We start from the raw sequence: 14850 nt of genomic DNA on the forward strand, positions 1-14850 counted from the left end.
CAAAAGTCTTTTTCCCTATCCACTCCACGCATCTGCCGGCAATCTGAGGTTTAAAATCTGTTCTTCCTTGTCCCAAAGTCTAGAGACATCTAGAGAGATTAAATCAGCTCTGGACATACTGTACTAGGCCAGAGTCATCTAGGATTTTAATGGATTAGGCATTTCCAGAAAATCAACAAGTTTGTGAGAAGATTTCTAAATCTGGGCCTATTCAATTAATCACAATCCTGTAAGTGAAAGCTGTTGTTGTCACATAACTAGAAATAGCATTGACATTTGCAATTACAAGTCTGCCTTTCTTTCTTGGATATGTTGCCATTATTTTCAGAGCTAAAAGGCACTTTGGAGATCATTCAGTTGAATTTTCTCATTTTTCAGACGAAGGAATCTAAAACACAATGATAAATACAGATCAAGAACTTAACCTTGATCCCTAGATTGCCAGTCAATCTTCTTACCACAACACATAGCCTCTTAATACTAAAGCTCTATAATCAAAAATTTCTGAGGTATTAAATTCTTTACATTAAATACTAGCAGAAACTCAGTTTTAAATGAGCCCAGAAATTAGCTTATTTGTGAAAAAAAGAAGTTTTTAAAAACAGGCACACCAGACAGTGCTCACCACAATTTTCTAAGTGTCCCATAACTTCATCTGGGAGGAAGAACATTCCTTCTTGTTGACAGAAAGTAATCCATCATGGGTCTTGACTTTCTCATTTTCTTAATGCTATATAACCATTTTTTCAATTGCTGTAATAATTCTATCTCCTATATTTCTCACTCTAAAAATAGTAGCTGTCCTTCATCTGCTAATTTCAATGGCTTTTAAATACTGCTGTCTGCTCTATGTTTCAAGGATGACTTCTAGCTGCGTCAGTTGCACAGACCCAGCCAGCAATACCCTGTTTGACTTACTCAGATGCCTCCACATCTGAGTAACTAGAGAGTTGAGCATTTTCAGGATCTGCATGTTAGCTCTGTGGTATAATGACTGATGTCAGCCTGAACTTTGCCAAAGATCTCTCATCACTGCTAGTTATATCCCATTCCAAACGACTGGGCTTGCTCTCTCTTTCTGGAGCACACCCCCTTTCACATATTTGAGTATGGATTCAACAATATGACAATCATTTTCTTTCCTTAAAGTGCCAGTCCTGCAATGGACAAAAATAACTTGTTGTCACTGCCTGCTGGGGGAGGCGGTAAAGGGGAGATGAGAAGTTGTAGTAACTAGTCTGGATGTGTTTAAGCCCCCATCTTTATCCAAAAGTATTCTATTCTCCAGGCCTGACTTTAAGTTCCTGGTTATTCAAACTCCCTGGGATTTTCACGTTTTCTGGGGAAAAACAACAAGCAAATGTTGACTTCTATGCTGAGCCTATGGTTTTTAACTTGCTTTAGGCTTGGGCCCCGTAATCCTCTGGCAGGCACAGGCTTCTATAAGTGTTGTTTTATTGATTAAAAATTTAAAAAGGTCCTATGTTGCACAAAAGTAGGCCATGGCATGCTTTTCTTAAGCTGCTAGAACAGTTGAGGGGATGGGCAATTCAGCCAAGCAAGTAAACACACATTTAATAGTATGGTTACATGGATCAGGAAAAAGTTATTCTAAAGCATAGCGTTAAGAGAGAAAGAATACACTCTTCATTTGTTTAATGTTTTCCTTATGTTTCCTCAGAACCGTGCTTATTCCTTGACAAGCTTTTCCTGCATATTGCATCTAGTACTTCTTTCCTGGGGTGGATCAAGACCTGCAGCTTCTGGCTCTGCTTGTTTATTTATTTACACTGTCATTTCTATTCTCATCCAAACTTACGTATGTCTGCACAATACAGAGTGAAAAGTAAATGTCTTTCTTCATGTTTATTTCCCTGAAGTTGTTCACTAAATTGCTTTTTTTTTTACATCCCTTTTGCAATCTCATCCCATCCGGCTCAAGTATCCTGGATTAGAAAGGCAGTCTCTGGAGTCCTTTTCAAAGGGAGCCTCCCACAGCCTTTAAATCCCCCACATTTTATGGTGCAGATATTCAGGATCTGAGGTATTAAGTAAGAAGGAAAGCAAAGCTGACTGGGACAGACACAGAAAAATAGAGTAGCTTCTTTTTTGGGTAATCATTATTGGAATTGTCCTGTTATCTGAAATTTTTCTGGTTCAAAGTGCTAAACTCAGTCATTTGCAACTGGACATTATGCAACAGATAAAGACGGGGAGTGTGTTTATGTGTGTGTGTTGTGTGTATGTGCACGTGTGTGCGCGCGTGTCTGTGCCTGCAACGTACAGAAAATACCATTCTACCACAGAAAAATAATTGCAAATAAAAATTATTAAAAATAAGCCAAAAAATCATATCCTTGATGGGATTGTTGTCTTTCCCATAATATAAACTCTAAGGAAAACTACTCCTACCTTCAAAATTCCAACACAGGTATGCAAAGTAATTAATAATATTTAATTAAAGAATTAGCATGGAAAGGCCAGGTTCTCAGATTCTAATTTTTAGCACTTTAACAAGAAGGTGTATTCATCTTCCTTTTCTTTTGCTTCCAGGCCATTTCATCTCCTCAGTCCTCTCTTCTGGACTGTATAACCACACCACTGAAGACTTCAGAGAAATACAATCTGAAGCATTGCAAGTTTGCAAAATGGGATGGGTAGGAGCGGTGACCTTCTTATTCCAGTTATTAATAAAAATAAATAGAAGTTTAGGGATTATAAATGGAGGAGAAAGAGAGAAATACAATCTTACTTGCTTTCCAGCAGGGCTTTGGCTGTCTTCTAAACCTAAATTATTTGAGCATAAGAATTAGCAAGGTGTTTATGAATCAGGGACTTTTTCAAAGTGACTTCTCAGGGGCTGTGTAAAACTGTAATGCTATAAAGTATAGTCCTTCGGATATTGTTAAATACAGCTACCTATTAGTTCATATTAAAATCACTTCGGGGGCTTGTGACTTTCAAATAATACTTTTTCAGTAACGTCTGGAAGCTCATCGACTTCTGCTACTGGAGAAAATTGGTGGGAAGCCTACCACTGCCTAGTCACAGCCAGAGTGTACACCACTCAGAAATGCCGGCCCTCCGTTCTCCCATCCCTGGGTGGACCAGAGGCCTTTATTTCCCACTGCCATGGGGCCCTTACCTGCGCTGGGAACAGAGGAAGTAGTGGACCTCCCCCATCTCCCCTTAGACTGGGAAAAATCTTTCCGAGTATCATTCTCTGCTCCCTAGACGACAAACGAAATTGCACAACAGATCTTTTCAAGACTGGGAGACAGCGGGTGAGAGGGAACGCGCGCGCCGAGCGAGGGCAGTCAGTCTAGGGAGAGCATTGCCTTCGGAGTGGAGGGATCTTCCAGAGCCGCACGCAGCAAAGGCTCAGTTTGGACGAAAGCCGCAGCACAACCGAATTTCCAAAGGGATGGTCCTGAACGCACACACGGCGGGGTCCTTCCCACTCGGGGCAGGTAACCCGCCCGCGAAGTGACCGTCAGCGCCCACTGAGCTCCTCCGGATCAGTCGCCCGGGAACCAACTGCAGCTACCTTTATTGAAAGGAAGAAAGCAAAGGAGTGGGTGCTCAAGAAAACCGGAAAGAAGCCCGCACACAGAAACCCTCCAGCAATCTGCCTAGGTGGCGAGGGGCGAGCTGCCCTGGGGCCGGCCAGTCGTGGCGCGCCGGTGCTGGGGGTGGAGGCGCGAGGTAGCAGGGGCGCTCCGTGGGGAGAGCCTGGTGCGCCCAGCCTGAGGCGGTGGAGACCAGCCGGGCTCAGAAGTGGGGGGCGGGCGTCTCGCGCCCGCGGGACCTTCGGCCTCAACACTCCTGGCACTAGGGCGCCCACCTCTCCCCGCGAAAGCTGCCTTCTGAGGGGCTCTTCTCGCCACGCTCTGCCTCCCCCGCTCCCCCCCGCTCGCGTTCTCCGCCTTCTTTGCAGTGTCCAGAGATGCTCCGTCGCAGACCCGGGACCCCTTAGGCGCCTCTTCCCGTCCGTCTGCCAAATCGCAACGCCTGTACTTTTCCAGCTCCCTCTTTCCCTCTTGAAATTGAAAGTTATTGAGGTCGCTCAGGGTTGTTGCTCCAGCAGTTTCCTTCCCCGCCCCCCGGCCCCCCCCCCCCCCCGCCGCCCTCCCCCCCCCTTCCCCCTCCCTCGTCCCGTCCTTCCCTCCCTCCCTCCCTCCTTCCACCACTGGAGCGGCTCCTGCTCGCGAACAGCAGAAGCAGCTCGGGGTCTCTCCGCCAACCCCTTGGCCATGGCCGCGGTGCCGACGGCGCCCGCTCCCCTACGATCCCCGGGCCCCCGCCGTGGTCGCCGAAGCCGCCGCAACCTCTGAATCCCAGGGGCCGCCGCCGCCAGTACCCGCCCGCCCGGATCCCGCCCGCCGCCGCCCCTCACCATGCTACCTGCGGCCGCCCCTGCGAGGCCGCTCGCTGCTCGTGGAACCCTCGCTCGCGGTGTTGACAGCCACCCCTGCGGAACGGCCGCGCTTGAGGGCAATTTGAAAATACAGTAGTTGGTTTCCCTGCACCCGACCCGCTTCTTCGTTTGCCATCCCGGCACGCCTATCGGATCTGAGTGGAGAAGTTGTCCGCTGCTTGGGGTCTCCCTCTCTATACGCCTAACACTTACCTATATTTCTAGAACATTTAATATAATTAACAAAAGAAAAGGAAGAAAGGAAAGGAAACATTACTGGGTTACTATGCACTTGCGACTGATTTCTTGGTTTTTTATCATTCTGAACTTTATGGAATACATCGGCAGCCAAAACGCCTCCAGGGGAAGGCGCCAGCGAAGAAGTAAGTGCAGGGTTTTTTCTACACGTTTGCTCCCTCCCGCCGCGTTCACCTGTAGGGTCTCTCTGCCGGTCCTGCGTCGGCTCCCGGCGTCAGCGGTCCTCCCTCCCTGCACCCCACGCCTCCGAGATCCAACGCGTCTTTCACGCCTGCCTCTGCGCGCCCTTCTCTTCCTCCGCATCCTCGCGGGTGCCAAAGCGGGCGGACCGGCCGTTAACGTGGCTCCCGCCCCCTCGTTACTTAAGGTTCGAGAAAGCGTTCCGGTTTTCGTTAGACTAGCTCTAGCTATTTGTGCTTTCCTTCCGTGACTGGGACGGGAGGCTGGAGCCCCTGGCATCCTAGACACCCGGCCCGCGAGATGTCCCCGAGCGCTGAGGAAGAGCCGGGGGGAGGAGCGGCCGCGGCGCCGGTTCACCTCGCGTGGCTGCCTCGCTCAGGAACACCTCGCTCGGGTTGCGAACTGCCCCCGGGCCGGCCGGGGAACCAGCGAGCGAGCGCCTGCGCGGCTGCTACTCGCAACCACGCACGGATGGAGCAGGAGGGCACGCAGGGCGCTCAGGGTTCGCGTGTCTACGCGCTTGCAGAGCCGCTCGCGATCCCACTGCGGGGAGGGTCAAAGGACGGCCGAACCCTCCACTGGGAGCCGGAGATGCCCGGTTTCCAGTTAACGATCTTGCCTGTCACGCGTGAGCGCTTGCACCGTCTCAGGCTCTTTCAAGGGTCTCCTGGGGCAGACACAGAGTGAGGGTGGGGTTCCCCCGTAAGCGCTCAGGCTCGCCTCCTCACTGCTTCGTGTCTCCTGTTACTTGGAAGGTTGGCTTGCGAAGTCGCCCTGAAAACAGTGCCCTAGCTGGGATTAAATGGGTGGGTACCCCAGGGCACCCTCAACCCCGGGTTGGTCTCTCTGAAAGGTGGTGTCCTCTAGAGATTCGGAGACAGACGGGACGAGAATGGCACCTTTCCCTGCTCCCGGGGTGCCTGGCGCGCTGGGGTCTGTGCCAGCGTGGGCAGCCTTGTTCGCCAGTAGCAGGGCTGGGGGCGACCCTGGCTCCGATTCGGGGGGCGCTGGTGGGGTCAGGGAGGGAGAACTCTTCCCGGAGTTTGCGGGGCACAGAGAACGAGGCTACTCCCATAGCCCCCCAGACCTCCGCCGCGGGGAAGCCAGTGACGCTTGGAAGCCACGGGTCCCGCGCGCGAACCCAGTCTTGGAGCGCCGGCGGGCTAAGCCCCTCCGGGCTGGCGCGGGTGCAGCTGCGGGGACACAGCCCAGGCTTGAGTGAGATGGAGATTTAGCAATCGCTTCTCCGCCGCTGTTTGTCTCTGCCCTGTCCCTGGACGTGAGGGTCTCCGAAAGCTCCCCTTGTGTCATTAGCCTCTGGCACACAAAGTCTGGTTCACCTGAAAACTGCCTTTAAAAAAACGTAGCTGGGCCCAAGTGCCAGGGGCTCCTGCTGGGTCTCACCACCCCTGGGACCGCGTAGCAGGGGGCAGGAGGGCCCAGGCTAAACATGTCAGGGCATCCGATTTATTATTCTTGGCTTCTGAATGGTTTGTGTTCTTCGTAACTCCTCCATCCACCCTTTCACTCAAGGCGAGAGGCCGCCTCACCGAAGGGGCGGCCTGGGGCTTAAGCCTTGCCCTTGCGCCTTGGTGGTCCCTGCCTCCTCACCTCGCGGGCCCGCGGACACTTCATCTCACGTCGGTGGGGAGAAGGATGCCGAGTGAGTCCAAGGGCAATCTCCTGCTTTGCATTGCTCTGACACACTACTTCTTCACCCCACTGAGGACCCCAGGGCCAGTAGCTACAGAATTCAGGGGAGGGGGGCAGGATCCTGAGCAACAGTGTAGAGGTGCCCCCCGATTGTAGTTGGGGGCCCCTGTTTTTGAAGGAAGACACGCGAAAGAAACCTGGCCATCCCTTCGTTCCCACCAGCCCCAGCTGCCCGGTGATGCTGCCCCAAGGCTGCGGGGACCAGCGGGATGGCCCACCTCTAGTTTCATACTCCAGAGAAATCGCAGTCAAAAGGCGAACTGCTTTTCCACCTGTCTCAAGGCCAAGACAGAGGCGCCCTCTGATTGTATAGTGGGGGTGAGGGAGGGAGTGCGTGGCGCTGGGTTGAAATTCCAATTATTCTGTGGGAGTGGGGCTGGGAGAGAGCTCCCTTAGCAAGGGATGGACGCTCCTTGCTGCTTCGCCCTTGAGTCGCCTTTGCGGCTGGGTTTGCTGGTACAATCCTGGGAGAGGGGCGACCCCTTGCGTCCTTCGAGGAGACAGACTAGGCTCTTGGCAGGTGCAGTTTGGTTTTTGGAGAATGGGAAAGAGAGATCTTTGTTAAATGTCCAGAAACTCAAGGCCAAATTGCATGTGCACATACTTGTCTTTTGGAAATTTCTGAAAGAAACGTATAAGAACTTTGTCCTCCAATGAGGTCTAGGAAAAAAAAATTAATGAAAGGTAAAGTAGTAGTCAAGGTATTTCAGAAAATAGTTGTCTTTACTTTTTCCTAAAAGAGACAACTAAAGTGAACATTTAAGAGTACCTCCCTTTGGCCTGTAGTTAAATAGCTTCACTTTCCTAAACTTCTAAAATACAAGAGGTAGAAAATTAAGGTGTAAGAACTGTTTTTTCAAAATTTTTTAAAGTGGTCTCTTGAATGTTTTAGTAGAAATGTTTCTTGCAAAAAAAAAAAAAAGTAATTTGTTTGTGGTGTTCAGTATTGTCAAGTCTAGGGAATCATGGCTAATCCTCAGATGTGGCAAAAGCCACATTACTATTGTCCTGTTTTCCTGAAACAACTTCTATACCATTTGTCTATACTTTGTGAAAACTAGTGATCTTAGAGCATTTTAAAGATTATTTATTTATTTATTTGACAGATAGAGATCACAAGTAGGCAGAGAGGCAGGTAGAGAGAGAGGAGGAAGCAGACTCCCTGCTGAGCAGAGAGCCCGATGCGGGGCTCGATCCCAGAACCCTGAGATCATGACCTGAGCCGAAGGCAGAGGTTTAACCAACTGAGCCACCAAGGTGCCCCTCTTAGAGCATTTTAAACATAAATGTTGCACCTTAAAAATTATCTGTGGAGTTATGGGTGAGTAAATACACAATAACTTTTTACCTATTTGGATTCAAATACAGCTCCTAGAAATGACTAATTTGAACTTATTTAAGATAAAAATGAAATGCAACCCTTATTCAAAATTCCCCAACCAGCAGTATTTTCAGAAGCAAAGTTTGGCTTTAAGTACAGTGTTGAATCAAGAACCCCCAAATCCAGTTTTTAACTCTCTTCCAGGTCAGTCTTTGCAACTTAGTAGTCAGGTTCTGAATTCCAGGCTATCTGCTAATAAAAGTAAATGTCATACTTGCCATAATGATAATAACCACAGTACCTTACCATTGCACTGAATTTCCCTTGAGTTATACCTTCAGACCCCTAAATAGTAACTTGAAGAGCGGGTATTTATATTCCCATTTTGCAGAGGAAGAATCCGAATAACAGAGGCTAAGTAACTTAATTAAAGCCATACAGCTAGTAGGTAGAACTTGTCTCCTGCTGCTTACACTACCTGCTGATCCATCAGAGAGAAGATGTCGGGAATGTTAAATAATAATAATAAGTCTGATGTCTTCAGACCATCATTTATCCACTTTGTTTGAAAAATAAGCTGTTGTGGTTGACTGGAAATTTTTGAAGTGATACTTATATTATTATATATTAGTGACCAATGTCAAAAAATTAAATATCTGGTAATAACAGCAATAATGAATAGTAATAGTGCAGCTTGCTAAATATAATGATATTATTCAGTTATTCTGAAGACATTGTAGGATCATATTATTCCAGAAGATTATTGTTAGAAACATCAGATGTCTTTGTAGTATCCTTTTTATCTGATGCCATCTATTAATTGGGTTTTAATTATCTGGGTTCTAGATACATGCAAGTTTTAAAAAGCCATTGTGTGCATTGCAATTACAAAGCTGTCATTGCACAATCTGTGAAACTTCTAAAAATCCTTCATAAAAATGACTGAAATAAAGGAGTAAGAAAATAAGGGAAATAATTTTAATGGTAATAAAATAAAACCATCCTTTTGGAATATATTGTCATTGCTGGACATTGTTTCAGACATTGAGCCATTCTTTGAGGTTCTGATACACTCTTGGTAATTGCACTGCCAATTATGGTAAATATCAAGTTAACTATAGGATAAAAAATCTTTCGTTCTCCTTCACATTTTGTAATATTTAATTTTGAATGGAAGTATGGTTTGGAAATTGGCTACAGTGCATTTTCTCACCTGTCTACTTCAGTTACCAGTGTATTTTGTTTTTGAAAGAAACATTAATAGATAGAAGATAGGAGTAAAATTTGCTGGAAAAAGAATATTCTGCAACATATCATGTGATGTTTGTATGAATCACATATCATGTAATGTTTGTACTGCATTTACACTCTTAGGCAGTAATGGCAATATCTAAATATAAACAATTGTAAATTCTAATATATTTACTATTACACCTCAATTTTTTTTAACATATCCTGTTATACTATTTTAATTCCTTATTACTTCAATAGAAAGATTTTACTTAGAACATTAAGGATGATAATTTTTAAATATTGTCTTTTTAATCCTCAATTACTCTACGTAAAGTAACTAAGAATATAAGAATGAGTGTGAAACTGACTTAATGTCATCATTTCATTGTTCCTCTAAACATGAAAAATGAACAGTATTTCAACTTACAGGTAGATAGCTTTTGATAAAATCACTCCTTCATTAAATATTTACCCAGAATTTAATATTCCACAAATTAGGTCCCCAGAAAGCAATGACTAGAAATTACATGTAGTTAGATTTGATTTTCAAGTTATGGGGAAACCATACATACCACCATACTACAAAACAAATTTATTAGTCGCTGGATCATTTTAAAATATTTAAATCTGGACAGAGATCTCTGGATTACTATTAAATATCTAAAGAATATTTTCCAATTACATGGTTAATCTTTTTTTTTTTTTTAATGCAGTTGTTCTTTTAAAGTCTATGTAATGTTGGTGGAATATCGTGTGGGATTGTCAGAACCATAAATAGAGTTAAGACCAAATGGTCTTCCTGCAATTTTAAGAATGAGGTATCAAAAAATAAGACTGTTTTACGTATAGTGATTTCTTAAATCATCTTTCCCCGCTTTATCTAAATGTTTCATTCTCGATGTTGTCCTAACCCTTTTTCCTACTTCCCCGCTATCCACTCATCCCACCCCCCAAAAATCCTTTTCCAAGTAGTGAATTCTTGAAATGCCATCAGAGTGGGTATTATATTTCATGAAATGTAAGAAGCAACTTTGGTTACCATTAGGAAAACATCATTCAGTTCTGAGAGCATGGAAAGGATCATGCAAGACAGTGTGTTGAAATTACGTGTTTTACTTGGTTAGAACTATTTCTTCTCTGAACAGTGCATGGTACATTGGCATGCTTTGGAGAATGAGCATTTGAGAAGTGTTGCATCATAAATTATATAGGTTTCTTTTTTCACCTTCCTTTTAATTTTGAGGAAAAATGTGGGTTACTTTCTTAATTGTGAATGTTTTCTTCAGGTTTAAAATGATTGGATTATCTTAAATTTACCATCTGTTGGATAACCTAGTAAGTTTGAAATGCTTTGCAGTTACACCTTAACAAAATATGTAAAGCATAAAATACACATCTGCAAGAATTTACTGACCATTTTTTTTCTATTTAATCCTGTCCACCAGATCTTTCCATTCAGGAGTATTACTAGCATTCTGCTTAAAGTACTTATCCAGCAATACTGAAAAGAGTGGAATGTTCCATTCTCAAGGATTGTGGGGGTGCTGAGGATGCTTACTGTCTAAATGCCATTGAATGCTATGAAATCCCATTTTCTGCTCTAGAGAGTTTTCAACAAGATGAAATTTTAAGCAAATTACCTACTTTTTTTTCACATTTGAATAATTTCAAAAATTCATTTTTAAAAATATGGTTACAGGTGCCTCTTATCTGATAAAAGCTTTTCTGCCTTATTTGTAATCTTGGCGAGGGACCTAGTTACCATCTGCTGCCACTAAAATTCTTCTGGAAGTTTTATAGAGAAAATTCAATGGTACTAAAGAATATGATTGCCCAATTACATATATATTTAATAGCTTTTAACTGTTGTCATACCTCATGCAAGAATCTAATCCAGTCTTCAAAACACTACCTTATTTTAGGGCTTCATCTGACCTTTAAGAATTTGATGAGTATCAAAAGTTCATGGTAGAAACTGAGACTTAAGGTGCCATTGAGGGAGAATCCCCAGTGTCTGTTGGGAAAAAGTAGATTCCTGTCTCTTCAACTTACCGTCTTTTGATCTGAGAACATATGTCACAACTGTGACTTAGTCATAGTTAAACAGTTCTTCTAAATTTAATTTTCTTTTTCAACTAAGTTTAGTGGATAAAGATTGAGAATGCAAGAAAATACAAATATTCCTTTATTATAAGGAAATATATATAAAGATTAATTAATAAGAGCTTTATCAAAGTAAAGATGGAATTAATTATGATATTTCTCATTTTTCACAATATCTAGTGCCCCAAAACCATAGCCATTGCACAATGAGCATACTCAGTCTTTAAGCAGGTGCATCTTGTCCTTGGGCTTGGAGTCTCAGGAAGCTGGTTTGGAATCCAGCTAGAGAGAAGCTGTAAGACCCCTCCACATACACCTGACAGGCTGTCAGAAGTGGCCTGTACTAGGGTGGAAGCAGCAACTGTGATGACCCAGGTTTAAGATAATAAGGACCTGTGTGATAATAACAGAGATTGATTGAGCAAGGGAGTATATAGAGCAAGTGATTTATATGGATTCAAGTATTTATATGGATCAAGTGTCTAGGTCTTGGCAACTAATTGGATATGAAGGGAAAAGAGACGGAGTCATATTTAGCACCTGATTTTTTAGTGTAAGGACTCAGATCTGGGTGAATGCAAAAACAATGGAAATAAAAAGATGGGAAGTTAGGGAAGCAGACTTGGTAGAAACTTATTTTTCTTTTGAGCTATCTTTACTTTGAGGGCCAGCATCTAGTAAGTCAGATTCAAAATCTCATAGTATCGGGGCTGAAGATAAGTATTTAGGAGTCATATAAGGGAGATAGTTGAATGCATGAGATAAAATCTAGTGGTGCCATATTTATTATTATTAAAAGTGTTTTCATAGCTGACATTGAGACTCTTACTGGTAGTACCAAAATAAGATTAATTACATTAAGTTACTTTGTCTATTTTAAAGAGTCTAATGTACCAATCTCAACTGAAGCCTCTCATTTTTGTAGTACTCTTTGTATTATATGAGACTGGCCCCTAATCATTCCATTTGGATCTAGCATGTACTCATAACAGTGGCATTCTCCTTTCAAGCAGATTTCTCTACAAAGTGTGCTCTCTTACAATGAGAGGTTCTGAGGATGGGATGGCACTTGAAGGAATCCAGTCCATCTGTACAGTGTATATATTCTGTACAGTGTATATACTGTACAGAGGTAATCCGTATTACCTCTGCAACATCCCCACTGAGTAATTATCCAGCCCTAGTAACACCGAGGCCCCACGTCCTCTTTCTTCTCCAATTCAATTTTGGCCTTCCTCATCAGAAGCAGGTAATATTTTCTAGTGTGTTTATCCTCCTAGTTGTCTTCTGAGCACTTTGCACTGGCATGGGATTAGATTCAGTTACCTTAAAACATCTTTCTAGGATGAATGCACAATAATCCAGTACACTATATTCATTCCTAAAATCTGGCCTCAGAAAACTAGCTAGTAAGCATATTTATAATTATACCCCAATACAAAGCACATTCCTGAGAGTAAGTGGTAAAGCAGCCCCCATTTTATAACCACATAATACAAACCACCACCACACAATATAAAATAACAGAATTTGTGAGATGCTTATTTTAGAACACTGTTTTTTTAACATATGCTTGATAAGTTGGTAAGAAAAAAGAAAGAACGTAGTTTCTCATCATTATGTTCTTTTTTCTATACAAAGGGACCGCACAGGTATGAACATAGTAATCATGACAAAGGGTGTCATAAAAGGAAAGGCAGTAGAAGTCACAGGGTGGGATTATGGACATTGGGGAGGGTATGTGCTTTGGTGAGTGCTGTGAAGTGTGTAAACCTGGTGATTCACAGACCTGTACCCCTGGGGATAAAAATATATGTTTACAAAAAATAAAAAATTTTAAAAAAAGAATATAACAAAATTTATATTCATGATTTCAAAAAACAGAAAAAAAAAAAAAGAAGTCACATTTCACTGATAAGAAAGAGAAAAAACTTCTATGCCAAAGTGTGTGTAAGTGCCTCCCGGCAAACTGTAGTTTCATGGTTCTCAGAGCCACTGTTATATTCATATATATGTTATTTTACTCCTCATTTATATTTATTTGTCAAAGTGAATGTTGAGATACTGGTTATTATTTAAATAGCTGCCATGTTTTAAATCACCTGTGAGGGCTAGATCCTGTACTTGATGTTTTCGCAGAAGTTTATCTCATCTAGTCCTCAGACTTACCCTGTAAGGATGGTGTCAGTAGCCCCATGTTAGTCACCTGAGGTCACTCAACAAAGACGTGCTGGGCCTGGGATTTCAGCCCAGGTTAGGCTTCCAAGCCTGTGTCCTTCTCTGATTTCTTCACATCTCCTCAACTACTGGGATTAGTACTTAGGGCAGTCGTAAGTTCATTTTCTCAAACCCCACCTCACCTTTTCTTTCCCTTACTCTCTCTTTGCTCATTCTTTCTTCCTCCTCATTTAATCAACCACAAGTGTTTCCCAAACATTTACTACAGAGGTTACTTCTGGTATTCTAGTACATTCTCCCATTTCTCTTTCTTTTTTTTCTACCCCTTTGCTCTCTTTCCTTAAACTTACCCTATTGATGGTTTTTAAACATAAGAAGTTGCTGATTTTCTTCCTTAGGAGCAATAGAATAGCACATTTTATATGAAATACTGCAAGACTATTCTTCTCATCTGCCTTGTGCATATCCAAGAGAAGATTAACTTAGGCATGAGGATGTGGCAAAGTCTATAATTTCACAGTTAAATATCAAAATCCTTCTATGTAATTTACAACCACAATAGATATTTCACTGGCTAGTTTTTTGTTTTCCAGAAAAGTCATCTTTATGGTGCTTCATAGAATCTGCTATTTATATTACTTTTACCATGAGTATTAAAAGTAACCTCCACTCCAAATTCTTTATTTATAGGCCTTGGTACAGTAATTTTCAAACCTGATTTCAAATTAGAATCACCTGGGGATCTTTAAAACAAAAAATATAAACACACACACACACACACACACCAACCAAAAAGACAGACTCCACCCTTGACCAAATGAAACAATCTCTGGGGATGTGGCCTGCACATTTGTGTTTTCCTAGGCAGTCCTGATGATTTTGCACCCAAGACTGAGAACTACTATTGGACCCTTAATTCAAGAATAACTATTACAGCTGGGCAACTGTTAAAAACAATTCCAGTTTCATGGGGGTTAGACAAACAAAATGGACTTGTGTGGGGTGTGGTAAGAGATGAGATATAACATCATCTGAGCAGATAGTGGTTTAAAATATAAAGTAGTCTGATAACCTCCTATTGTTTATCAGTAGAGTATTGTTAAACTTGTGGCACTGACCAGTGCAGACAAGATTGTCTGATAGGGAATTGTCTCAGCCAGAGAGTCTAAGAAAAGAGAGCAAACAAAGTGCACACAGTAAGACATGATACTGAGTTTAACAGACACTGACTTCCTAGGACAAGAACAGTGCGACTGGGCGAGGGGCAACCAGAGGGGGATGTGCTTGCTGCTGAATCCTCCCGTGGCTGAGTGAGGCACTAAATGGATAAAAGATGGGGTATCAGCCATACCAAAATTTTTTTCAAAGCTACTTAATGATAAACAACTGTTCTCAGGTCTTACCAGATGATTGGTAATGTGCCCCAGAGTACTCTTTGTCTTCAGAA

General features: G+C 43.1%; 1 protein-coding gene across 1 annotated transcript in view; it reads left to right on the forward strand.

The window, feature by feature from the left end:
* The first annotated feature begins 4194 nt into the window (after positions 1-4194).
* RSPO3 (R-spondin 3) overlaps positions 4195-14850 on the forward strand; it is an 89834-nt gene continuing 79178 nt past the window's right edge. Inside the window, exon 1 of the mRNA XM_059399148.1 lies at positions 4195-4800. Coding sequence (XP_059255131.1) covers positions 4704-4800 — 97 coding nt within the window. The 5' untranslated portion in view covers positions 4195-4703. The remainder of the gene's footprint in view (positions 4801-14850) is intronic.

The sequence above is a fragment of the Mustela nigripes genome, chromosome 5 (assembly GCF_022355385.1).
Source record: "Mustela nigripes isolate SB6536 chromosome 5, MUSNIG.SB6536, whole genome shotgun sequence".
Classification (NCBI taxonomy): domain Eukaryota; kingdom Metazoa; phylum Chordata; class Mammalia; order Carnivora; family Mustelidae; genus Mustela; species Mustela nigripes.